This window comes from Piliocolobus tephrosceles, chromosome 2 (assembly GCF_002776525.5).
Source record: "Piliocolobus tephrosceles isolate RC106 chromosome 2, ASM277652v3, whole genome shotgun sequence".
NCBI classification, from domain to species: Eukaryota; Metazoa; Chordata; class Mammalia; order Primates; family Cercopithecidae; genus Piliocolobus; species Piliocolobus tephrosceles.
The window spans coordinates 13410235-13436467 of NC_045435.1; the positions used below are offsets into that span (position 1 = coordinate 13410235).

Sequence of the window (26233 nt, forward strand, 5' to 3'; positions counted from 1 at the left end):
AACATGCGGTGTTTTGTTTTCTGTCCTTGTGATAGTTTGCTGAGAATGACGGTTTCCAGCTTCATCCATGTCCCTACAAAGGACATGAACTCATCCTTTTTTATGGCTGGGAATGCTTCCAGTTTTTGCCCATTCAGTATGATATTGGCTGTCAGTTTGTCATAAATAGCTCTTATTATTTTGAGATAGGTCCCATCAATGCCTCGATTACTGAGATTTTTAGCATAAAGGACTGTTAAATTTTGTCGAAGATCTTTTCTGCATCTATTGAGATAATCATGTGATTTTTGTCTTTGATTCTGTTTATGTGATGGAATATGTTTATTGATTTGTGTATATTGAGCCAGCCTTGAATCCCAGGGATGAAGCCAACTTGATCGTGGTGGATAAGCTTTTTGATGTGCTGCTGGATTCAGTTTGCCAGTATTTTATTGAGGATATCGAGCATTTTTGCATCGATGTTCATCAGGGATATTGGTCTAAAATTCTCTTTCTTTGTTGTGTCTCTGCCAGACTTTGGTATCAGGAAGATATTGGCCTCATAAACTGAATTACGGGGATTGCCTCTTTTTCTGTTGATTGGAATAGTTTCAGAAGGAATGGTACCAGCTCCTCTTTGTACCTCTGGTAGAATTCGACTGTGAATGCATCTGATTCTGGAATTTTTTTGGTTGGTAGGCTATTAATTATTGCCTCCATTTCAGAGCCTGTTATTGGTCTATTCAGGGATTCAACTTCTTCCTGGTTTGGTCTTGGGAGGGTATATGTGTGCAGGAATTTATCCATTTCTTAGAGATTTTCTAGTTTATTTGCGTAGAGGTGTTTATAGTATTCTCTGAGGGTAGTTTGTATTTCTGTGGGATTGGTGGTGATATTCTCTTTATCATTTGTTATTGCGTGTATTTGATTCTTCTCTCTTTTCTTCTGTGTTAGTCTCGCTAGGGGTCTATAAATTTTATTCATCTTTTCAAAAAACCAGCTCCTGAATTCATTGCTTTCTTGAAGGGTTTTTTGTGTCCCCATATCTTTCAGTTCTGCTCTGATCTTAGTTATTTCTTTCCTTCTGCTAACTTTTGAATGTGTTTGCTCTTGCTTCTCTAGTTCTTTTTATTGTGATGTTAGAGTGTCAATTTTAGATCTTTCCTGCTTTCTCTTGTGGGCATTTAGTGCTATAAATTTCCCTCTACACACTGCTTTTAATGTGTCCCAGAGATTCTGGTAGGTTGTGTCTTTGTTCTCATTGGTTTCAAAGAACATCTTTGTTTCTGCCTTCATTTCGTTATGTACCCAGTGGTCATTCAGGAGCAGGTTGTTCAGTTTCCGTGTAGTTTAGTGGTTTTGAGTGAGTTTCTTAATCCTGATTTCTAGTTTGATTGCACTGTGGTCTGAGAGAGAGTTTGTTTTAATTTTTGGTCTTTTACATTTGCTGAGGAGTGCTTTGCTTCCAACTATGTGGTCGATTTTGGAATAAGTGTGATGTGGTACTGAGAAGATTGTATATTCTGTTGATTTGGGGTGGAGAGTTCTGTAGATGTCTATTGGGTCCACTTGATGCAGAGCTGATTTCAATTCCTGGATATCCTTGTTAACTTTCTGTCTTGTTGATCTGTCTAATGTTGACAGTGGGGTGTTAAAGTCTCCAATTATTATTGTGTGGGAGTCTGAATCTCTTTGTAGGTCTCTAAGGACTTGCTTTATAAACCTGGGTGCCCCTGTTTGGGTGCATATATATATATAAGGTAGTTAGCTCTTCTTGTTGAATTGATCCCTTTATCATTATGTAATGGCCTTCTTTGTCTCTTTTGATCTTTGTTGGTTTAAAGTCTGTTTTATCAGAGACTAGGATTGCAACCCCTGCCTTTTTTTGTTTTCCATTTGCTTGGTAGATCTTCCTCTATCCAGTTATTTTGAGCCTATGTGTGTCTCTGCATGTGAGATGGGTCTCCTGAATACAGCAGACTGATGGGTCTTGACTCTATCCAATTTGCCAGTCTGTGTCTTTTAATTGGAGCATTTAGCCCATTTACATTTAAGGTTAATATTCATATGTGTGAATTTGATCCTGTCATTATGATGTTAGCTGGTTATTTTGCTCATTAGTTGATGCAGTTTCTTCTAAGCATCAATGGATTTTGCAATTTGGCATGTTTTTGCAGTGGCTGGTACCAGTTGTTCCTTTCCATGTTTAATGCTTCCTTCAGGAGCTCTTGTAAGGGAAGCCTGGTGGTGACAGAATCTCTCAGCATTTGTTTGTCTGTAAAGGATTTTATTTCTCCTTCACTTGTGAAGCTTAGTTTGGCTGGAAATGAAATTCTGGGTTGAAAATTCTTTTCTTTAAGCATGTTGAATATTGGCCCCCACTCTCTTCTGGCTTGCAGAGTTTCTGCCGAGAGAGCCACTGTTAGTCTGATGGGCTTCCCTTTGTGGGTAACCCGACCTTTCTCTCTGACTGCCCTTAACATTTTTTCCTTCATTTCAACTTTGGTGAGTCTGACAATTATATGTCTTAGAGTTGCTCTTCTTGAGGAGTATCTTTGGGGTGTTCTCTGTATTTCCTGAATTTGAATGTTTATCTCCCTCGCTATGTTGGGGAAGTTCTCCTGGATAGTATCCTGAAGAGTGTTTTCCAACTTGGTTCCATTCTGCCCGTCACTTTCACATACACCAATCAGATGTAGATTTGGTCTTTTCACATAGTACCATATTTCTTGGTGGCTTTGTTCATTTCCTTTTACTCTTTATTCTCTAAACTTCTTTTCTCACTTCCTTTCATTCATTCGATCTTTAGTCACTTATACCCTTTCTTCCACTTGATCAAATTGGCTACTGAAGCTTGTGCATGTGTCACGTAGTTCTCGTGCCATGGTTTTCAGCTCCATTGGGTCATTTAAGGACTTCTCTACACTGTTTATTCTAGTTAGCCATTCATCTAATCTTTTTTCAAGGTTTCTAGCTTCTTTGCAATGGATTCGAACGTCCTCCTTTAGCTAGGAGAAGTTTGTTATTACCAATCGTCTGAAGCCTTCTTCTCTCAACTTGTCAAAGTCATTCTCTGTCCAGCTTTGTTTCATTGCTGGCGAGGAGATGCAGTTCCTTTGGAGGAGAAGACTCACTCTGATTTTCAGAATTTTCAGCTTTTCTGCTCTGGTTTCTCCCCATCTTTGTGGTTTTATCTACTTTTGGTCTTTGATGATGGTGACGTACAGATGGGGTTTTGATGTGGATGTCCTTTCTGTTTGTTAGTTTTCCTTGTAACAGTCAGGACCCTCAGCTGCAGGTCTGTTGGAGTTTGCTGGAGGTCCACTCTAGACCCTGTTTGCCTGGGTGTCACCAGTGGAGGCTGCAGAACAGCAACTATTGCAGAATGGCAGATGTTGCTGCCTGATCCTTCCTCTGGAACCTTCGTCTCAGAGGGGCACCCAGATGTATGAGGTATCAGTCAACCCCTACTGGGAGGTATCTCCCAGTTAGGCTACTCGGGGGTCAGGGACCCACTTGAGGAGGCCGTTCTTAGATCTCAAACTCCATGCCGGGAGAACCACTACTCTCTTCAAAGCTGACAGACAGGGACATTTAAGTCTGCAGAAGTTTCTGCTTCCTTTTTTCAGCTATATCCTGCCACCAGAGATGGAGTCTACAGAGGTAGGCAGATCTACTTGAGCTGCAGTGGGCTCCACCTAATCTGAGCTTCCTGGCTGCTTTGTTTACCTACTCAAGCCTCAGCAATGACGGTTGCCCCTCCCCCAGCCTCACTGCCGCCTTGCAGTTTGATCTCAGACTGCTGTGCTAGCAGTGAGTGAGGCTCCGTGGATGTGAGACCCTCCAAGTCAGGCGCAGGATATAATCTCCTGGTGTGCCGTTTGCTAAGGCCTTTGGAAAAGCACTGTAGAGTGGGAGTGACCTGATTTTCCAGGTACTGTCTATCATGGCTTCCTTTTGGTAGGAAAGGGAATTCCCTGACCCCTTGTGCTTCCCAGGTGAGGTGATTCCCTGCCCTGCTCCATGGGCTGCACCCACTATCTGACAAGCCCCAGTGAGATGAACCCAGTACCTCAGTTGGAAATGCAGAAATCACCTGTCTTCTACATCACTCATGCTGGGAGCTGCAGACTGGAGCTGTTCCTATTTGGCCATCTTGAAACCTCCCCCGCTCCATTGTTTTATTTCCAGAACTTATATTGATTCTGAGTTTTTTTACTGTGTCTCTTATTTTTTTTTCCAATTTTGCATTTATTTATTATTTTGTCTACATAACAGGAGATTTTCTTGACTTTATCTTTCATGTTACTAGACTGAAATTTAGCATGGCCCATTCTATTTTTCAGTTCACCCATTAACTTCTTATTTCAATCATACTTTAGTTCTCTATTTTTTTCTTTTTCATTGCAGACTACTTTTTTTTTTTTTATGGATGGCAGAGCCTCTCAAATTTATTTAGGATATTAGATACACATTTTTAAAAAGTTTTCTTCTGTCTCTTCAATTACCTCTATTTTCCTTTGGGTCATTCTTGTTTATTTCTTCCATGCTATTAACTGTATGAAAATATCTGGTCATCTTTGATTGTTAGTTTATACGTTTTGAAGAAAGTCTTAAGTAAGCTGGATAAACTAGGTAGTGGGCATGAGTTCTTCTGTTTTTGTTTACGTCTGTTTCCCCAACAGGGCTTTCTCTTAATTGAGAAACTTTTTATCAGTCCTATAATTGGGCAGATGTATCAATAATCAGGCTTCTATTTGGGTGCCTATGAGAAAATTGTGCAAGGGCAATGCCAAGGTAAGGGGGGAGGGCATTTCTCTTTGAAAATAACTCTTTCTAGTTGCTTTATTGGCTTTCTCCCAATCTTATGTAAGATAAGTCACGTGGAGTGACTGGAAGTCCTGCTCTTTGTCATCCCAGATCCACAGATAGAACCTTCCTTCACGATGTCCTCCCTATCTTTAGGGAGCAGTTTTTAGGTTTTATTTTAAAGGCTAGAATCTTGGCTTCTTAGCTTCTGCAAACAGAAGAGGGAGAGAGGGAGACTTCAACTGCTTTGTTATTCTGAATGGAGTTGTATAGTTAATCTGATAGTTATTCTTAGCATTGGTTGATTCTGGAACTTCTCTGGTGCCAGATGTTTTAAAATTGTATCATGCTATGTCACAATTTGCTTTCTTTTCACTCATTTGGATTGGCACTCAGTAGACCCTGCTTATATGAAGACTATCATTTCTTATTAGCTCAGGAAAATATTCTACTCATATTTATATAATAATTTCCTTCCTCCATATCTTCTGCTCTCTCCTTCTGAAACTTTTCCAGGATTGATTCTTTATGACTTTGACTCTTATGTTTTCTACCTTTTTGAAATCTTTCTCTAGATTTTAGGAGATTTCTTCAACTTTTTCTTTCTATTCCCTGCTTGCCCCCTGCCCCCCATCAGGAAACAAACCTGGGCCTCCCACGTGGCACAGGAAGGAGTAAACTTTTTCTTTCAACACTTCTATTTTGACAATCATATGGTAAATTTCTTGAAATTTCTTTGACTTTACTTTTGTTCTCTTCTTTCTTGAATACATTATCTTCTTAAGACACTATAAGGATATTCATTTTACTTTTCGGTTTGTTTTTAAAGTTTTTTTTTAATTATCTGTTTTTTTTTCTCAAGTCATTTTTCTTGGTCATTCTTTTTCATGTTACTGGTAGCTGTTTTCTTCCATATTTCTGATGATTTCTTGTTGTCTTTTCATATATAAACAACAAAACTGGGTTAGTTTTAGGTGGCAGGTATAGGTTTCTTCTGCTGTTTTATGTATTTATCTGGTTTTGTGTTAGTCTTTCTTCTAAATGGGAGAGTTATCAGGTAGTTCTCTATACATTTATTAGTTTTTTTTTTTTTTGTATATGTATGCAATGAATGTGTATTGGGCCAAGTCTGATTATATTACTGTCATGTGTGTCCATGTGAGGAGACCACCAGACAGGCTTTGTGTGAGCAATAAAGCTTTTTAATCATCTGGGTGCAGGCGAACTGAGTCCAAAAAGAGAGTCAGCGAAGGGAGTTGGGGTGGGGCCATTTTATAGGATTTGGGTAGGTAGTGGAAAATTACAGTCAAAGGGGTTGTTCTCTGGGAGTTACAAGGTGCTCAGTGGGGGAGCTTCTGAGCCAGGAGAAGGAATTTCACAAGGTAATGTCATCAGTTAAGGCAGGAACCAGCCAGTTTCACTTCTTTTGTGATTCTTCACTTGCTTCAGGCCATCTGGATCTATACTTGTGGGTCACAGGGAATATGATGACTTAGCTTGGGCTCAGGGGCCTGACATTCCTGTCTTCTAATATTAATAGAAAAATAACGTAAAATAGTGTTGAAGTGTTAGGGCAGCAAAAATTTTTGGGGGGTGGTATGGGGAGATAATGGGCAATGTTTCTCAGGGTTGCTTCGAGCCGGATTAGGAGCAGAGTGGGAACCTAGGGTGGGAGAGATTAAGCTGAAGGAAGATTTTGTCATAAGGGGTGATATTGTGGGGTTGTTAGAAGAAACATTGGTCATATAGAATGATTGGTGATGGCCTGGATATGGTTTTGTATGAAATGAGAAACTAAACGGAAGACACAACGTCTGAATAAGAGAAGGAGAAAAACAGGTATAAAGGACTAAGAATTGGGAGGACCCAGGACATCCAATTAGAGAGTGCCCAAGGGGTTCAGTGTAATTGCTTGCTTGGTTGGTGAGTTTTTGGGCTCTATCCTTGACAGAGTCCTCCGTTTTAAGTTGGAGGTTGAGCTTGGTGAGGTGTGTTTTCAAAAGACCATTAATCCATTCTACCTTTGCTAAAGGTTGAGGATGGTAAGAGATATGAAGGTTTTACTGAATCTCAAGAGCCTGAGAAATTGCTTGGGTGATTTGACTAGTAAAGGCCAGTCCATTATTGGAATGGATAGAGGTGGGAAGGCCAAACCGAGGAATTATGTCTGACAGAAGGGAATAAATGACCACAGTGGCCTTCTCAGACCCTGTGGGAAAGGCCTCTACCCATCCAGTGAAAGTGTCTACGCAGAACAAGAGGTATTTTAGTTTCCTGACTCGTGGCATGTGAATAAAGTCAATTTGCCAGTCCTGGGCAGGGGCAAATCCCCAAGCTTGATGTGTAGGGAAGGGAGGGGGCCTGAGTAATCCCTGAGGAGTAGTAGAATAGCAGATGGAACACTGAGAAGTGATTTCCTTGAGGATAGATTTCCAGGATGGAAAGCAAATGAGAGGTTCTAAGAGACGGGCTAGTGGCTTGTAACCTACATGCAAGAGGTTGTGAAATGACAACAGAATAGAATGGGCCAGTGAGGCTGGAAGGAGATATTTTTCTTGGTCCAAGAACCACTTGCCTTGTGTGGGAAGAGATTGATAGGTGGAAGTTTCAGTGGGGAAGTAGGTGGGAGTGACTGATGAGAAGGAGAAAAACTGGCAGTGAGGGACAGAAGTTGGAACACTAGCTGTTTCTTTAGCTACCTTATCAGCATAAGCATTGCCCTGAGTGATGGGATCTGATGCCTTTTGATGGCCCCTGCAGTACATGACTCCAGCTTCTTTTGGAAGTAAAGCAGCCTTGAGAAGAGTTTTTATTAAAGAGGCATTACTGATGGAGGACCCTTGCATAGTGAGGCAACCTCTTTCTGCCCATATAATAGCATGGTGGTGCAGGATATGGAAGCCATATTTAGAGTCAGCATAAATATTGATGCATAGTCCCTTTGCAACAGTGAGGGCTTGAGTTAAGGCAGTGAGTTAGGCTTGCTGAGAAGTAGTGGAGGGGGGCAGAGCAGTAGCCTCAATGATAGATGTGGGAGATACTATAGTATAGCCTGCCTTTGCTGGTGAGTGGGGATTAGGCCTGGTGGAACTGCCGTCAATAAACCAAGTGTGATCAGGGTGAGGAACAGGAAAGAAGGAAATATGGGGAAATGGAGCAAATGTCAGGTGGATCAGAGAGATACAGTCATGGGGGTCAGGTGTGGTATTCGGAATAATGTGGAAAGCAGGATTGAAGTCCGGGCCAGGAACAATGATAATTGTGGGAGACTCAACAAAGAGTAAGAATAGCTGAAGGAGCCGGGGAACAGAAAGTATATGCGTGATGTGAGGAAGAAAATAGATTTTGGAAGTTATTGAGAGGTGAAATCCGCTGGGCTTCTGGTACAGGTGGGGACTTGGAGAACTTTTCTGTCTAGCTAAAGGATTGTAAACGCACCAATCAGCACTCTGTGTCTAGCTAAAGGTTTGTAAACACACCAATTAGTGCACTGTGTCTGGCTAATTGGGTAGGGGACTTGGAGAACTTTTCTGTCTAGCTGAAGGATTGTAAATGCACCAATCAGCGCTCTTTGTCTAGCTAAAGGTTTGTAAACGCACCAATCAGCACTTGGTAAAAACGGACCAGTCAGCACTCTGTAAAATAGACCAATCAGTTCTCTGTAAAATGGACCAATCAGCAGGATGTGGGTGGGACCAATTAAGGGAATAAAAGCAGGCCACCCGAGCCAGCAGTGACAACCCACTCGGGTCCCCTTCCACGCTGTGGAAGCTTTGTTCTTTCGCTTTTCACAATACATCTTGCTGCTGCTCACTCTTTGGGTCCGTGCCACCTTTATGAGCTGTAACACTCACCGTGGAGATCTGCAGCTTCACTCCTGAAGTCAGTGAGACCATGAACCCACCACGAGTAATGAACAACTCTGGACATGCCACCTTTGAGAGCTGTAACACTCACAGTGAAGGTCTGCAGCTTCACTCCTGAAGTCAGTGAGACCATGAACCCACTGGGAGGAACAAACAACTCCAGACATGTCCAAACATCAGAAGGAACAAACTCTGGACACACCATCTTTAAGAACTGTAACACTCACTGCGAGGGTCCGTGGCTTCATTCTTGAAGTCAGCGAGACCAAGAACCTGCCAGTTCCAGACACATTGTGAGAACTGTAAAGAGTGAGTTGAGCATAGTTTGTGATTTTGAGGGCCTCTAAAAGTATTAGGGCTGTAGCCGCCGCCACACGGAGACATGATGGCCAGCCTAAAACAGTAAGGTCAAGCTGTTTGGACAAAAAGGCTACAGGGCGCAGTCCTGGTCCTTGTGTAAGAATTCCAACCACACAGTGCTGCACTTTGGCTCTGTGTAATAAAAAGGGTTGAGATGAGTCAGGGAGAGCTAGTGTGGGAGCAGTCTCTAAAGCTGTCTTCAAGAAATGGAAAGAGGAGTGGGGAAAGGATTTAGGATCTATGGGGTCAGCTAAATTTCCTTTTGTGAGTTTATATAATGGTTTTGTTAGGATGGCAAAACGAGGTATCCAAAGGCGGTACAGCCCAGGTGAGTTGCCGGGACTGATGGGTGTCAGGTCAGTACTGGTAAAAGCAAAGAGAGGCTGGGACTAGGGGTGCAGAGGAATAGTGAAAAAAGCATCTTTAAGATCAAGAATGGAATAGTGAGTAGTGGAGGAAGGCATTGAGGGCAAAAGAGTGTACCGGTTGGACACCACATGGTGGATAGGCAAAACAATTTGGTTGATAAGGCATAGATCCTGAACTAACCTGTAAGACTTGTCTCATTTTTGAATAGGTAAAATGGGGGAATTGTAGGGAGATTTTATAGGTTTTAGAAGCCCATGCTGTAGCAGGCGAGTGACAACAGGCTTTAATCCCCTTAAAGCTTATTGTGGGATGGGATACTGGCATTAAGCGGGGTAAGAGTGATTAGTTTTTAATGGGACAGTAATGGGTGTGTGATTGGTTGCCAGGGAGGGAGTACAGGTGGGGGGATATGAGAGGAAGATGCGAAGGAGGCTTTGGGTTGGGAAGAAGGGTGGCAATGACATGTGGCTGTAGTCCAGGAATAATCAGGGAAGCAGATCATTTGGTTAAAGTGTCTTGGCCTAATAAGGGAGCTGGGCAAGTGGGAATAACTAAAAAGGAGTGCATAAAAGAATGTTGTCCAAGTTGGCATGAGACTTGGGGAGTTTTAAGAGGTTTAGAAGCCTGGCCATCAATACCCACCACAGTTATGGAGGCAAGGGAAACAGGCCCTTGAAAAGAAGGTAATGTGGAGTCGGTAGCTTCCATATTGATTAAGAAGGGGATGGACTTACCCTCTACTGTAAGAGTTACCCAAAGTGTCTGTGATGGTCCAGGAGGCTTCTGAGGCGATCAGGCAGTGTCAGTCTTCAGCCGCTAAGCCGAGAAGATCTGGGAAGGAGTCAGTCAGAGAGCCTTGGGCCAGAGTTCCAGGGGCTCTGGGAGTGGCTGCTGGGTGAGTTGGACAGTCCGATTTCCAGTGGTGTCCCTCACAGATGGGACACAGCTTAGGAGGAATCCCGGGCTGTGGGCATTCCTTGGCCCAGTGGCCAGATTTCTGGTACTTGAAGCAAGATCCTGAGGGAGGAGGTCCTGAAGGAATGCCTGACTGCTCTGGCTTAGGCGTTTTGAAGTTCTTGTGTGCTGGAGGTGTGGCTGGGGTTTCTCTCACAGTGGAGGCAAGGAATTGCAACTCAGAAATACGTTGCTACTTGCTGCCTCTATTATTGTATGCCTTGAAGGCAAGGATAATTAAGTCCTGTTGTGGGGTTTGAGGGCCGGAATCTAATTTTTGGAGCTTTTTCTAGTGTTGTGAGCGGATTGGGTAATAAAATGCATATTGAGAATAAGATGGCCTTCTGAACTTTCAGGGTCTGAGATGGTAAAGCATCTCACAGTTGCTACCAAACGAGCCATGAACTGGGCTGGATTTTTACATTTGATGAAAAAGAGCCTTCTTGCTAACTGATTTGGGAGAGGTTGGATTAAGAAAAAGGAGCATTAACCTTGACTATGCCTTTAGCTCCAGCCACCTCTTTAAGAGGAAATTGTTGGGCAGGTTGTGGAGGTCTAGTCATGGAACGAAGCTGTAAGCTGGACCGCGTATGAGAAGGGGAGGTGATAGAAGGGTTATAGGGTCGGGGAGCAGAGGCTGAGGAAGAATTGGAGCCTGATTCAGCCTTGTGGGGAGCAACCTGAGGAGGAGAAGTCTGGGGAGGAGGGGAGAGGTCAGATGGGTCGGTAGAAAAGGAAGATTGAAAAGAATCAGTGACGCTTGGGTTTGGGACTGAGGGGACAAGTGAGAGGGAAAGGAGGAGGATTTGGGATGAGTCGCATTGGGAGGGACTGGTATGTAAAAGAATGCCTAGACGTCAGGCACCTCAGGCCATTTGCCCATTTTATGACAAGAATTATCTAGATCTTGTAGGATAGAGAAATTGAAAGTGCCATTTTCTGGCTATTTGGAATAACTGTCGAGTTTGTATTGGGGTCCAGCAACATTGCAGAAGAAAACAAGACATTTAGGTTTTAGGTCAGGTATGAGGTGAAGAGATTTTAAGTTTTTGAGAACACAGGCTAAGGGAGAAGAAGGGGAATGGAGGGTGGAAGGTTGTTCATAGTGAAGGAGGCAAGCCCAGAGAAAAGAGAGGGTAGAGACACGGAGAAGGGGGGTGGGGAGCAGCCCTGGGCTGCAATGTGGGTTTGCAGCCAAAGCAGGTGTCCCCGCAATTGATTTGCCACCAAGGGAACGTGGGTGAATGACCAAGGCAGTCGTCAGACACCAATGGACCGTGGGTGGATAATCAGGCAGGCGTCAGACACCAATGGAGCATGGGTGGATAATCAGGCAGGCGTCAGACACCAATGGACCGTGGGTGGATAATCAGGCAGGCGTCAGACACCAATGGAGCGTGGGTGGATAATCAGGCAGGCGTCCCCGCGGTGATTAAACACCAAGGGAAGGCTGTCTTCCCGAGTCCGTGACTGGCGCTGGAGTTTTGGGTCCACGGATAAAATGAGTCTCCTTTGTCTCTACTAGAGAGGAAAACAACTGGAATAGGAAGGACAGGGAGACTGAAGGGTAGTGGGAGAGGGAGACTGAAGGGTAGCAAGAGAGGCTGGAGACGAGAGTGAAAAGACCGCTTCCCCGATTTGAAATTGGTGAGATGTTCCTTGGGCTGGTTGGCCTGAGGACTCGCGGTCATAGGTGAATCTCCTCATGGAGTGAGGGCGAGGACAGGGGACCGGTCTCTCGAAGAAGTCCTCCTGTCCCAGTCTTAGGCACCAAATGTCACACGCCTCCATGTGAAGTGACCACCAAACAGGCTTTGTGTGAGCAATGAAGCTTTTTAATCACCTGGGTGCAGGCCGGCTGAGTCTGAAAGAGTCAGCTAAGGGAGATGGGGTGGGGTCATTTTATAGGATTTGGGTAGGTGGTGGAAAATTACCTTCAAAGGGGTTGTTGTCTGGCCGGCAGGGGCAGGGGTCACAAGGTGCTCCATGGGGGAGCTTCTGAGCCTGGAGAAGGAATTTCACCAGGTAATGTCATCCGTTAAGGCAGGAACTGGCCATTTTCACTTCTTTTGTGATTCTTCACTTGCTTCAGACCATCTGGATCTGTACTTGCAGGTCACAGGGGATATGATGGGTTAGCTTGGGCACAGAGGCCTGACAATTACTTCATGTACATTGGGATGGGGAAACTATTGTTGGTGTGTCATTGGGGATTTTAAAGTTAATCCCTCTGCTTCTAGTTGCCTTCTCCCACCCTCCTGCTGATGCTATGTTAAAGTCTTTCTGAGGGTCTTTAGGCGAAAGCGTTCTTACTTCCATTGTAGGCATCTTTAGGCAAAAGTGTTCTTATTTCCATTATAACTCTGAGTGTGTATATTGGATCAACTCTTCCTCTCCCTTGTTTATTCACCAATGGGTTCTCATCAGCTTTCCAGCTTGGAGAATTTATTGAAATCACTTATTTAATAATGACCCCTCCCATGCTCTCAATTGTTATATTTTTTAAACAAAAAACATGTTTTTAAAAATTCTCTTACTCCTTAAAATGTTTACAAGCATTTATCTTAATATCATTTTTACGTGGTCCTAGAGGGAGAAGACAGAAATACTCTCTGCCATCATTAACCGTAAGCATCACTTTCTATGCCTTTACAGAAAAGCTAGAAGTAGTCCATGACTTACTTGCCTTGTGTATTAGTCTGCTCAGGCTGCTACAACAAAACAACACAGACTTTGTGGCTTAAACCATAGAAATTTATTTTCTCATGGTTCTGGAGTCTAAAGTCCAACATTAAGTTCAGTTAACTCAGTTTCTGCTGCAGACCTTTTTCCTGGCTTGCAAATGGCTGCCTTCTCGCTGGCTACTCAGATGGCCTTTCCTTGGTGTGTGCACAGGGGATAGAGAAAGCACAAGAGAGCTATAGAGAACTCCCCTAAGTCCCTTATAAGGACACTAATCTCTTTTTATTATTATTATTTTTGCTTTTATAGTTATGTATTTATATAATTTTAACTTTTGTTTTAGATTCAGGGGATACGTGTGCAGGTTTGTTACATGCGTATATTACATGATGCTCAGATTTGGGGCAAAATGATCCTGTCACCCAAATAGTGAGCATAGCAAACAGCAGTTAGTTTTTCAACTCTTTCCCTTCCCTCTCTTCCCCCTTTAATCTATTGTTGCCATCTTTATGGGACACTAATCTTAGGGGGTCACATTATGACCCCATCTAGTCTTAATTACTTCCTTCAAGGACCTGTCTCCAAAGATAGCCACACTGGGTGTTAGGGCTTCAACATATGAATTTGAAGCATGGGGTGGGGGTGGTGTGGGGGGGGAGATGGGGACACACATTCAGTCCATAACACCTTGCCAAGTACAACAAAAATGCTTATTTTATCATTTTACTTACTATGGAAAAAAAACGGTAGTTGTTTCATTTTGTCTGTGGCTGACTTTTTTTTTTTTTTAATGTGGACATGAGTTTCTATGTTAACCGCCTCTTTTCTTGCTGCTTGTTTTATTTTTATTTTTTTCCTTGATTCCTTATCCCAATGATTATCTCTCCTTTCCTTCATGAGTTCTTGTTTTCACTATTATTTAGACGGTGTCTTAAAACCTTTTGGTTATTTGACAGAGGGTTCTGAGATGCTGGTAGAAACCATCGAATTACAAAGACTTACTTGATGCTATACCAATATTCCAAGTCATCTCACTTGCAAATAAGCACTTTAATAGATAAATTATATCCTAAGAGTCAAGGGAACTCCAATGAAATCTGGAGTCCTCTAAGCTTCTAAGCACAGTTTCAGACTTGCTTATTTCAGGGATGTAGGGGCTATTGCAAGTAGGGGGATACTGCAAAATTAGGAGAATTCTTTTACTATTGCCTTTTTAAATGTCCAGGAACATTTTGCCTGTTGCTTTTCCAAACATAAATACAGACCCAGGTCACAGAACTAATAATATTGATGTAATTGTAACAAAATAAGTCAAATAGAACAAAAATAAAACATTTTCTGTGCAGTAGCTTCTTGGTGCATGATGTCAAAATCAAATAATGTTTTGGGGTCCTAGTGGGTAGAAGATAAAAAAAGACAGTGAAAGCTGACTATGGGCATATCTTGCTGCACATCATGAAAAAGACCTCCTGTTGTAGCATCAGGAAACATAACCAGTTTGCAATCTAGTGGTCAGGAGAAAAAAAATAGAGTTGTAGAAAATGCCTTCTTTATCCTTGCCAACATCTGAGCTCTTGAATCCCTTCAACGAAGCGTCTTCATTTATCACTGACCAAGAACAAACAATTCAAATAAAATAAATGGTCAGTGTAACTTTTTATCTGGGTAATAAAGCTGCCTATTTTATCATTTGAGTAAAGATATTTGCTGTTTGGAGGGAATAACTAATGTGTACTGCTTTCTCTGTCTAGTTAAAGGTTTTAATCTGTGGAAACAATGCCAGAGTGACTTTTTTTTTCGCCCCTAGAAAGGGACTGTAAATTGAAGTTATAATTAAATCTTGGAGTAAGGAGAGGTCCATTTCACTTCTGTTGTAGTTAAACAGTTCAGGCATTGCTCCTGTACTCATTCATTGATCTGTTCCAGAATGGAGGGTCAATGGTCACTTTTTTTTTTTTTTTTTTTAATTCCACCAGTGGCTTTTCTACTTCTAAATAAATGCCAGCCTACACTCCCCTATCCTTAATGTTTTAGAACTCACCTTTATATGTGCAACATTTCGTTCACAGATTACTTCCTCTTTTTCTCTCCCTGGATTTCAATCTTCATCCACACCTATCTCTTATGATCTTTGACTCTCGTAAAGTATTTCTCATCAGTCAGTATTTGCTCAGTCCTTCAAAAAGACCTAGATACAGTTCATCATTACAGAATATTCTTTAACCTATTCCAAACCTTAACACAATGTGAGAAGAAATTGTTGCACAGCAGCATAATCCTCACTGTGATACAAAATGTAAAATCTAGAGAAAAGCAGGGATAATAGTTGGCCAGTCCCTACATAAAAACCTATCTTTGAGTTTTCCTTAATCCTGGCAACCTTCACATTTTTAAAATTGCTTCCTTCCCCCAACTGGAAATTTTCTGTGGTAGAAATCTTTATGAAAAATAACTGAAGTATTTTACAGTTAATGTAATTATTTTAAATACATTTTTGAATATACAGCCATTTTTACCATTATTATTTAGTAATTTTTACCATTATTAACTAGCCTTCTGTGTGTGTGTGTGTGTGATGGAGCCTTGCTCTGTCACCCAGGCTGGAGTGCAGTGGTGCAATCTCTGCTCACTTCAGCCTCCACCTCCCGGGTTCAAGTGATTCTCCTGCCTCAGCCTCCTGAGTAACTGGGATTAGAGGTGCCTGCCATCACTCCTGGTTAATTTTTTTTTTTGGAGACGGAGTGTCTCTGTCTCACAGGGTGGAGTGCAGTGGTGCAGTCTCGGCTCACTGCAACCTGTGCCTCCTGGGTTCAAGTGATTCTTCTGCCTCAGCCTCACGAGTAGCTGGGGTTACAGGCACGCACCAGCACGCCCAGCTAACTTTTGTATTTTTAGTAGAGATGGGATTTCACTATATTGGCCAGGCTGATCTCAAACTCCTGACCCCGTGATCCATCCTGGCTAAATTTTGTATTTTTAGTAGAGATTGCATTTCACCATGTTGGCCAGGCTAGTCTCGAACCGCTGACTTCAAGTGATCAGCCCACTTTGGCCTCCCAGAGTGTTGGGATTACAGGTGTGGGCCACCACGCCAGCCCATTATTAATCAATTTTTAAAATAATATATGCAATTTTTTTTTCTCAGGTTTTTTTTTTTTTTTTTTTTTTTTTCCAAGGTCTTGTGCTGTCACCCAGGCTGGAGTGCAGCGACACAATCAGGGCTCCCTGTACCTCAACTTTCTGGGCTCAAGCAATCCTTCAGCCTCAGCCTCTCAAGTAGTTAGGACTCCAGGTGTGCGCCACCATGCCCAACAACTTTTTTTTTTTTTTTTTGATACGTAATCTCACTCTGTCGCCCAGGCTGGAGTGCAGTGGCGCAATCTTGGCTCACTGCAAGCTCTGCCTCCCACGTTCTTGCCATTTTCCTGCCTCAGCTTCCCAAGTAGCTGGGACCACAGGCACCCGCCACCACGCCCGGCTAAGTTTTTGTATTTTTAGTAGAGACGGAGTTTCACTGTGTTAGCCAGGATGGTCTCCATCTCCTGACCTTATGATCCGCCTGTCTCGGCCTCCCGAAGTGCTGGGATTACAGGTGTGAGCCACCGTGCCTGGCCCATGCCCAACTACTTTTTAATTTTTTTGTGGAGATGGTGTCTCCCTATGATGCCCAGGCTGGTTTCAAACTCCTGGGCTGAAGGGATCCTCCCGCCTCAGCCTCCCAATGTGTTGGGATTACATGTGTGAGCCACAGTACCCAGCCCCAGTCTTGGTTTAAATAAAATATACTGTTTCAACAATTGAGATGCGTGAAGCACAGTTATATCTCAAAGTATTATCTGGTGGTTCTCTGTATTTGTAAAGTGAAAGCCATTTTCCTTCACCTCATCCAACACTGAAGCCCAAACAAAGATAAAAATACTCAGCCAACCCAAATACTAGCCAAAGACTCTCTTCTCAGAAACATTCTTTCAAGGGCAATTTTTCATTTTTGAGATGCCAAATAAGAAGAGCCCAGGGAAAAGAGAGATGGAAAGTAGAACTCAAAGAGAGATGAGCTTTTGGAGGGAAGAAAGTGAGAACCATCTTTGCAAAAAAACAAGGGAGCAAAATGGAAGAGCTTCAGAGGATAACTATCCTAGGGCCTGGACCCTCCTCCCTCGGCCACTCATCCTTACCCGACTGGTCAGTGTTGGACAATGCAGATCTCTGGTCCTGCCCTCCTTGAACGGAGGGTGGCATTAGCAGAGGCAGTGCTGGCATCACTATCATTACAGGGGCTCTTATGAAATCAATAACAATAAATTACCTTTTTGGAAGTAAGTCAATCAAATTTGCTCTCAAAAAACAAAGATTTACCCCTCACAGGAAGAGAACATATGAAGGCTGTGAATACAGTTTCGAAGAGAATTCCAGTTCATGTTTGCACAATGGTTTTATTATTGTCATAATTGTTCCATCTGCTTTGGTCATTATTTTGAAGAAGGAGTGACTCAGGTAAGTTAAAAAAATCAAGTTGACTCAGTTGTACTTCTTATCTTGAAAGACTCATCAACTCCACATTTTAAACTAAAATTTTGAATCTGAATGTAACACTTTTCAAGAAACATAGTTGGATTTTAACAAGGACTTTCTTGAGATACTTCTTAATACAAAGAAGTGAAACAAATGAGTAAGGGACAGTGTGCTAATACAAAAAGAGGACAGGTTTGGGATGCTGGTTGTCTGTGTTTTCAGCTGTGGTAACTTGGTAAAATTAACTCAACTCCAAGTTTTAGCTTATTCATGTATAAAATGGAAAATTTTAATCTACTTAGAACAGTTATGATTCAGATTAAAGGAGATAACGTAAAACAGCATTTATGTGCTTATATGTCATGGTTATTATGGCAAATTACGAAACTTCTTAGATATTCCCGCATGTCAGCAAGGTGAATATTTTTGGGCAGAAGGACTTTGAGCCAACTGGTGAAAGCACTTCAGACCCCATGCTTTTCTCATCCCACAGTCCTGTAGTTTTAATTTGCATTCATGATGTCATACCTGTATCTTTCTGGCAAGAAGTGGTAGACTGCTTCGAAATCTATTCTCTTAGATGGATGGGTTTATTTTGTAAAGGACAACTAATTATTTAAGATAGTGACCTTATCCACTGCACCACCACATAATTTCTTTTACAAAAATTAAAATCAGCTCATGGCAGTTGTGCAAGAGTAGAGTATGAGCTGTGGCAGCAGGAGTCATGGAGAACAAACATGTAGAAAGTTTCTTCTGCTCTTTGACCAAGTATTGTTTGGTTGAAAGTAGTGCAGCCAAAACTGTAACCAAAGAAGGTATTATGCTTCCAGAAACTTCTCAGAAAAAGTATTGCAAACAACAGCAGTAGCTGTTGGATTGGGCCCTAAAGGAAAGGAATTCAAGCAGTCAGTGTGAAAGCTGGAGATAAAGTACTTCCCTCAGAATATGGAGGCGCCAAAGTAATTCTAGACCCCAAAGATTATTTTCTTATTTAGAGATGGTGACATTCTCGGAAAGTAGGTAGACTGAAATAATTCACTGTTGAAATGGCATCAATGTGAAGCTGCTCATTCCACTGAAGTTCTCAAATCTTCTATCATATATTACCGTGTCTTTTATTATGAAGTAATTATATTTAATGACATCAGTGTCTCTATAATTTAGTTTCACTGTACTGATAAACACATTTCCAAATAAAAATATGTAAATAAAAATATTAAATCAGGTACATCGTGGACATTTGAGTAGCAGAATACACAGAAGAAAAGAGCACTAGGCTAAGGGGATGGGTATATTTGAATTCCATTAGCATAGCTTACAGCAAATGAGGTCACCTTTCTCAGCTTCCATTTCTTCAGTAGGAAAATAGGGATGATAATTTTGTCTTATAGTTTATTTCATTATGTGAAAATCAAATGAAATAATTAATTCATGCTTTGAACATTGTTATGTATCATACCAACTTAAAGCATCGTTGGGCTGAACTAGATGAAATCCAAATGTGATGCAAATATATTTAGACAAAATTTTTTTTGTTATTAGCTTAATTTTCTGTAGGACAGAAGCGTAACAGTTTTTGCTTTTTAATATTCCTTTCAACCATAGAGACAATAAGACGTCCTGATTTTTGAAAAGCAGCAGACAACAAACAATGGATTGCAGGTCTGAGAGTTGGGATGCCTATGAGCCACCTGTAGTTTTGTTGTTTATTCACTTTACAGTTATGGAAAAATATGTTGCATGCTTTTTACCTGAGTTTCGTCATCTCCTAAATAATAAAAGTTGTTATGTTTACTTTTCTAAACTTAAGTGGACATTCCTAAGAACTCGAAAACCTTGGCTATTCTAGGTGATTTAGACCTTTGCTTTCACAAGCATGGATACAGTATGTGTTATTTTACCTGGTTTGTACCTTTTAGTGGGGGCCCATACGGGAAAAGAGATGTTCTTAAAAGTCACTATCAAACTCCTAATTCCAGAAGTTAATAATTGTGTAAGGACAAAATGCCAAGAAGTGAATATTTGTGGCGCTTTATTTCCTAAGTGCTTTTAACCTTGATTTTTAAAATTGTATCAGTGTATTCACCTTTTCATTAAAGTGTTATTGTTTTCCCCTGAATCACATATTTGCTGTGAAGTTCAAAAAGTCCAATTTTTTTTTTTTTTTTTTTTTGCTGTATTTATTACAAACTAGCATGCGTAAAACTACTTCAAATAAATGAGATAATTGCCTATGCCAGGCTCTTTCATTGTTGACAGGACTGTCATTGATCAGTCAGTAACACACTTGGCCGATAGCATGATCACAGAGTACCATCTTTTATATACACACTGCCTTGACTTAATCTCTATTTTAATGAGCATGATAAACATGGCAAGAGATAGGGTTATAAATCCAACCCAAACGATTTATTCATTTATCCATTACATTTAAACTTCTGCTTTGGCAAGTCAGAGAAATAAAGTAATATTATTCACTCTTGAAAGATTTTTTAGTTACTTAACAAATATGATGAGTGACTGTTGATTAGTCTTTTTGGTTTTTTTTTTCTTGTACTATTCAACTTTTGAGTATTTATTGCTTATTGTTTACCAGGTAATAAGAGACAAGAAAAAGAAAAGAAATTCAGACATTTATATTACTTGTTTATCTTCTTAGTGAAAGAATCATTTGTGGTTAAAATCAGGAAAAAAGTTATTTGTAGATTTTATTTTATTTTTTACATTTTTCATTAAAAAGCTATATTAACATACTAAAATAATAAACCAAAACTCTATACTCTCCATACTTTTCTCTAGATATAATTGTTGTATTAGCAGTTAGTCTTTCAAAACTCCTTTCTGTGTATTTTTCCACATGATATTTACATATCTACTACTTTAGCTGATTTATAGAGAATTATGCTATGAGGGTGGCATTTTACGACTTGCATTTTAACTTACTGTATCTTTGAGATCTTCAGTACAAAAGTATCTTCCTTTTAGCAACTGCATATTATTCTACAGTACAGGTTTATTATAGCTTTTATTTCCATTCCCCTCTTTTTTTTTTTTTTTTTTTTTTTAAGTCAGGGTCTTGCTCTGTCACCCACACTGGAGTGCAGTGCTGTGATCCTAGCTTACTGTAGCCTTGATCCCCTGCAGGCTCAAGTGATCCTCCTGCCTCAGCCTCCTGACTAGCTGGGACTACAGGCATGCACCCCTACACCTGGACAATTGTTAAAATTTTTTGGAGATATAGGGTCTCTCTTTGTTGACCAGGCTGGTCTTGAACTCCTTGGCTCAAGTGATCCTCCTGCCTTGGCCTCCCAAAGTGCTGGGATTACAGGCATGAGGCACTGTGCCTGATCCTGTGCTCCTCTTGGTAGATATTTAAGTCATTTTTAATTTTTTGATCTCACAAACAGTCTTTCAATAAACGATTCTATTTTTTCCAGCACATGGGCATATATGTAGGACATACTTAGAAGCAGAGTTGTTGAGATGAAGAGTATATGTGCTTTAAATTTTAGCAAAATACCTTCAAATAAAACCTGCCAGTTTATGCTCTACTACCAGTGTACAAGAATACATGTTTTCCCTTACTCTCACCAATAATTGATATTATCATTCTTTTAAAGTTTTGTCAATCTAATATGCAAAAATCCAATTTTTAAAAAGTTTGATTTGAACACTTTATAATGTTTATTGCCCATTTTTTCTTTGTAGTGATGGTTTATATGATTGTTTATATTGTTTTCTTTATAGTTTGTTTATATTTTAGAAATACAACCATACATGCATTTCTTTATTGGTCAGCTTATCTGGATGCTATTTTTTCGTTTCTGTATGCTGTAGGTATTTTCCTCCAGTCTGTTGCTTGATATTGAACTTTGTTATGTTTTTTTTATTGTTGCTGTTCAACAACAATCTCCACAGAGATCACAAAGGTTTTTCATTAAAATTGAGAAAGTTTATTACTCTTGCTTTAAAGATCATATGGCTTTTTTTTTTCTTTTTCTTTTTCTTTTTTTTCTTTTTTGAGACAGAGTCTTGCTCTATATTGCCCAGGCTGGAGTGCAGTGGCGCAATCTCAGTTCACTGCAACCTCTGGCTCCCTGGTTCAAATGATTCTCGTGCCTCGGTTTCCCAAAAAGCTGGGATTACAGGCATGTGCCACCAGGCCTGACTAAGACTATGGCTTTTGACATAGGCATTTCATTATATGTTTTTCAGATTTTTTTTTTTTTTTTTTTTAGAGTGAGGGTCTTGCTGGCTGGAGTGAAGTGGTATGATCATAGCTCACTGTAACCTTGAACTCCTGAGCTCAAGTGGCATTCCCTCCTTAGCCTCCCAGGTAGCAGGGACTACAAGTGCATGCCACCATGCCCAATTAATATTTTTTATGCGGTGGTACACTCCGGTAATCCCAGCTACTCAGGAGGCTGAGGCAGGAGAATCACTTGAATCTGGGAGACAGAGGTTGCAGTGAGCCGAGATCGTGCCACTGCACTCCAGCCTGGGCGACAGAACGAGACTCCTTCTCAAATATATGTATATATATATATAATTTGTTTGTTTGTTTTTTGTAGAAAAGGGGTCTTGCTCTTTTGCCCAGGATGGGTTTGAACTCCTGGGTTCAGGTGATCCTCCCGCCTCAGCCTCCCAAAGTACTGGGATTACGAAGGTGAGCCACCACACCTGACCTCAGCATGTTTTCTCCGATGTAGTCCTAATGAAGGAAATATTGAATATTACCTGGTGTGTTTAACCTCAAGTATAAACCTGAATAATTTGTGTAGACCATCATACAAGGGCTGAAGCTGCACACCAAACCTGCTCTCCGAATTGTTAACCAACGTGCTTCTGTATCTGCATTTCTTTCTTAGTTCGATCACACTGATTTTAAATGTCATAGAATTCACAGGCAGAAAATGATTTTAACGCTTATTGCTTAATAAAACAATATATTTTAGATGGAAAAATGATTAATTCATATAAACTTATTTTTTCCTTCCAGTTTTGTCAAAGCAACAGGCTTCACAAGTCCTGGTTAGGAAGCGTCGTGCAAATTCTATGCTTGAAGAAACCAAACAGGGTAATCTTGAAAGAGAATGCATTGAAGAACTGTGCAATAAAGAAGAAGCCAGGGAGGTCTTTGAAAATGACCCTGAAACGGTAAGCATTTGTGGAAACTATCAAGTTCACACATCTAGACATACAACTACAGACTGAACATTTCCAGCCTGTACTCCCTTCTGTTCCATCTTAAAGTCAATAATTTTGTGTATCACCTTCCACACATAACCACTTCCATTTCAGGAGGAAGTATCTCCAAAGGAAAATGGGCTTGTTAGGCAGATGGTTCTGACTAAACAACAGTTCAGTTATACCTCATTATCAACAAATAGTATTGACCTCATGGTTTGTAAATATTTTCTTCTAACCAGAATTTGATAGTGTTAGGGGGAGGGGAGAGGAAGTACCTTCAAAGGAAAATGGGTTTGTTAGGAAAATGGGGTTGATCACCAATAACAGCTTGTTCTGACTAAACTATAGTTCAGTTACACTTCATTATCAGCAAATAGTATTGACCTCATGGTTTGCAACTATTTTCTTCTAACCAGAATTTGATAGTGTTAGAGGGAGGGGAGAGGATGCCTGAAGTATTAATGTGTGTGTGTGTGTGTGTGTGTGTGTGTGTGCGCGCACGCGCTAGTTTGAATTGTTATCACAATGCTTCATTAAATTTCTCCATTGGCATTTTTTTAAATTTAAATTTTAATTTTTTGAAACAAAGTCTCTTTCTGTTGCCCAGGCTAGAGTGCAGTGGTGCAATCTCTGCTCACTGCAGCCTCAGCCTCCCGGGTTCAAGAGATTCTCGTGCCTCAGCCACCTGAGTAGGTGGGATTAGAGGCATGTGCCACCATGCCTGGCTAAATTTTGTGTTTTTAGTAGAGACAGGGTTTTGCCATGTTGGCCAGGCAAGTCTGAAACTCCTGGGCTTAAGCAATCCACCTGCCTCGGCCTCCCAGAGTGCCGAGATTACAGGCATAAGCCACTGCACCCGGCCTACTGTTACTTTACATGAAAGATTTTAAGTCAGAATTGTAGGTATCATCTAATATTGACATTTTAAATAGATTTTAAATAGATCTCAAAGTAGAGAGAACAGTGTAATAAATTTCAGTATACAAACTCCCCCACCCCTTTAATAATGATCAACACTCTGTCATTCTTATTTTCCTTTTTTTTACCCCATCTCTTCTAATTTTTCTTTTGTTATTCTGGAATATTGTAAGGCATGCCTGTCTGCCCAGGATACCATATTAGTACATCACTCATTAATATTGAATATGTATTTCTAACATTGTAGATACATTCGATCAGCTTAGCCTCTAAGCAGCAAAAGCCCAGAGAGGGAGAAGGAAAGATAGTGAGTAGGGAAAACTCCTTTATGCGCTTCCTCTTTTCCACTAATTCTAACATTGGTCTCATTGACAGAAGAAAAAAAAGTGACAGAAAGAGCAAGACATAAAGGGGAGAAATGAAAAAAAAAAGTTACTTTTTTTTTTTTTTTTTAAAGACAGAGTCTTGCTCTGTAGCCCAGGCTAGAGTGCAGTGGCATGATCATGGTTCACTGTGGCCCTGACCCCCTGGCTCAGGCAGTCCTCCTCTCTCAGCCTCCTATGTTGCTGAGACTACAGGTGTGTAGCCCCACACCTGACTCATTTTGGTATTCTTTGTAGAGAGGGGGTTTTGCCATGTTGCCCAGGCTGGACTCAAGCAATCTGCCCACTTTGTCTCCGAAAGTGCTAGGATTACACGTGTGACCACAGTGACCCCCTGCCACACCCCCACCAAACATTTGTTACTGTATCATGATTCTCGTGATTACAGGTGTCCACATCTCTAATACTGCAGTCCACATTTCCAGTCTTCTCAGTACCACTTATGCCTCAACATCTCTAATATATTGCTTTGACGGTCGCAACATCACCTTTGAATCCCATTATCTATTGTGTAGGTTTATATGTGAGAGGGGGAAAGAATGAGGCCTTTGACTCAGTTCTGGATGAGTTATGTCCTGTACTTACTAAGTGGTAACATTGACTATGTCTTTGTGTAGAAATTTTGGTTTCTCATGAGGTATTCTTGTACTGTTAATGGTACACATTAGATATATCATGGCTTAAGAATGCTTTCGTTGACCAACCTGAGAACTTTACTATCAGAAATTTTTAACATTTTTCTCCCTCTGAGAAAGCACATTCTTTACTCCAAATGACTGATTTACAGACAAACTTTTGGTACACAACCAATTTATAAGTAAGGTATTATATGTACATAAGATGTACAAGATAAATGTCTACTTTAATTCACTTCAAAGTATGTCACTGTTAGCTGGGCACCTTGGCTCACACCTGTAATCCCAGCACTTTGGGAGGCCAAGGCAGGAGGATCGCTTGAGTCCAGCAGTTTGAGGCCTAGGCAGCATAGTGAGACCCCATCTCTACAAAAAAATAATTTGCAACAACAAAAAATCAGCTGTGCATGGTGACATGTACCCGTAGTTCCAGCTACTTGGGGGACTGAGGTGGGAGGATTACTTGAGCCCAGGAGGTTGAGGCTGCAGTGAGTCATGGTCATGCCACTGCACTCTAGCATGGGCGACACAGAGAAACCTCACCTCAAAAAAAAAAAAAAAAAAAAAAAAAACAAGACCGAGTATGTTACTGTGATTGAACATTGAATCTGTGTGGGTCATCATTATGACATAAAATGTGTCAAATGGTTATCTAATCATTACGGAAAAATTAAAAGATGTAAAAAAAAGGGCATGCATGATTATATTTACCATCTTAAATCGAGCTTGTTTTCAGATTGGAAGCCTTTGAAACATGATTAATTGATCAGTATTTCTTTAAGCCTAAGTGTCTTATTGGTTTAACTTTATTGTTTTCTCTTAGTATATCTTACTATATAAAAAATTATAATGTGAAAATGATGATTATATGTCATTTATTTGCATCTTTGATATAAAAACACATTGTAAAATTAAGTTTTAACTCTATAATGAAATTTAGGTTTGCTAAGATATATGTTTTCTTTTTCTTCTTTTTAGGATTATTTTTATCCAAAATACTTAGGTAAGTTCAAAACATCTCAATTCTATCATCTTAGAAATGGAAGGGAACTTAGATATGTTCCTGTCTAACTCTCTACCCATCTATTCCATCCAATGTAATTTATTATCCTTGGGAGTGAGGTTTCATTTTATATGCAATTTTGCTGTCTTTATATTTAAGACATGTTGAGAAATTTGGAACAGTTCTTTAATTACCATGTGGCATTTTAAATTTTAGTGTTTTTCTTTCTCATGTCTTTCTCACGAAGCTCTTGGGCTGATGCTCAGTTATATTCAGGTGCTAGACATAGTCTATGAGCATATGCGATTTCATGGGCTAACTTTTTTGTTTTGTTTTTTGAGACAGGGCCTTGCTGTGTCACCCAGGCTGGAGTGCGGTGGCCTGCTCTTGGCTCACTGTAACTTCTGCTTCCCTGGGTTCAAGTGATTCTCATGCCTCAGCCTCCTGAGTAACTGGAATTACAGGCATGTGCCACCACACCCAGCTAATTTTTGTATTTTTAGTAGAGACGGGGTTTCGCCATGTTGGCCAGGGTAGTCTTGAACTCCTGACCTCAAGCGTCCACCCTCC

At 40.8% G+C, this 26233-nt stretch overlaps 1 protein-coding gene across 2 annotated transcripts in view; it reads left to right on the forward strand.

Annotated features, from left to right (window-relative positions):
* The window catches only part of PROS1 (protein S), a 100860-nt gene that overhangs the window by 20569 nt on the left and 54058 nt on the right, over positions 1-26233 (forward strand). For both annotated transcript variants that reach the window (XM_023216050.3, XM_023216051.2), the window contains exons 2-3: positions 22534-22691; positions 25639-25663. In XM_023216050.3, coding sequence (XP_023071818.2) covers positions 22534-22691; positions 25639-25663 — 183 coding nt within the window. The remainder of the gene's footprint in view (positions 1-22533; positions 22692-25638; positions 25664-26233) is intronic.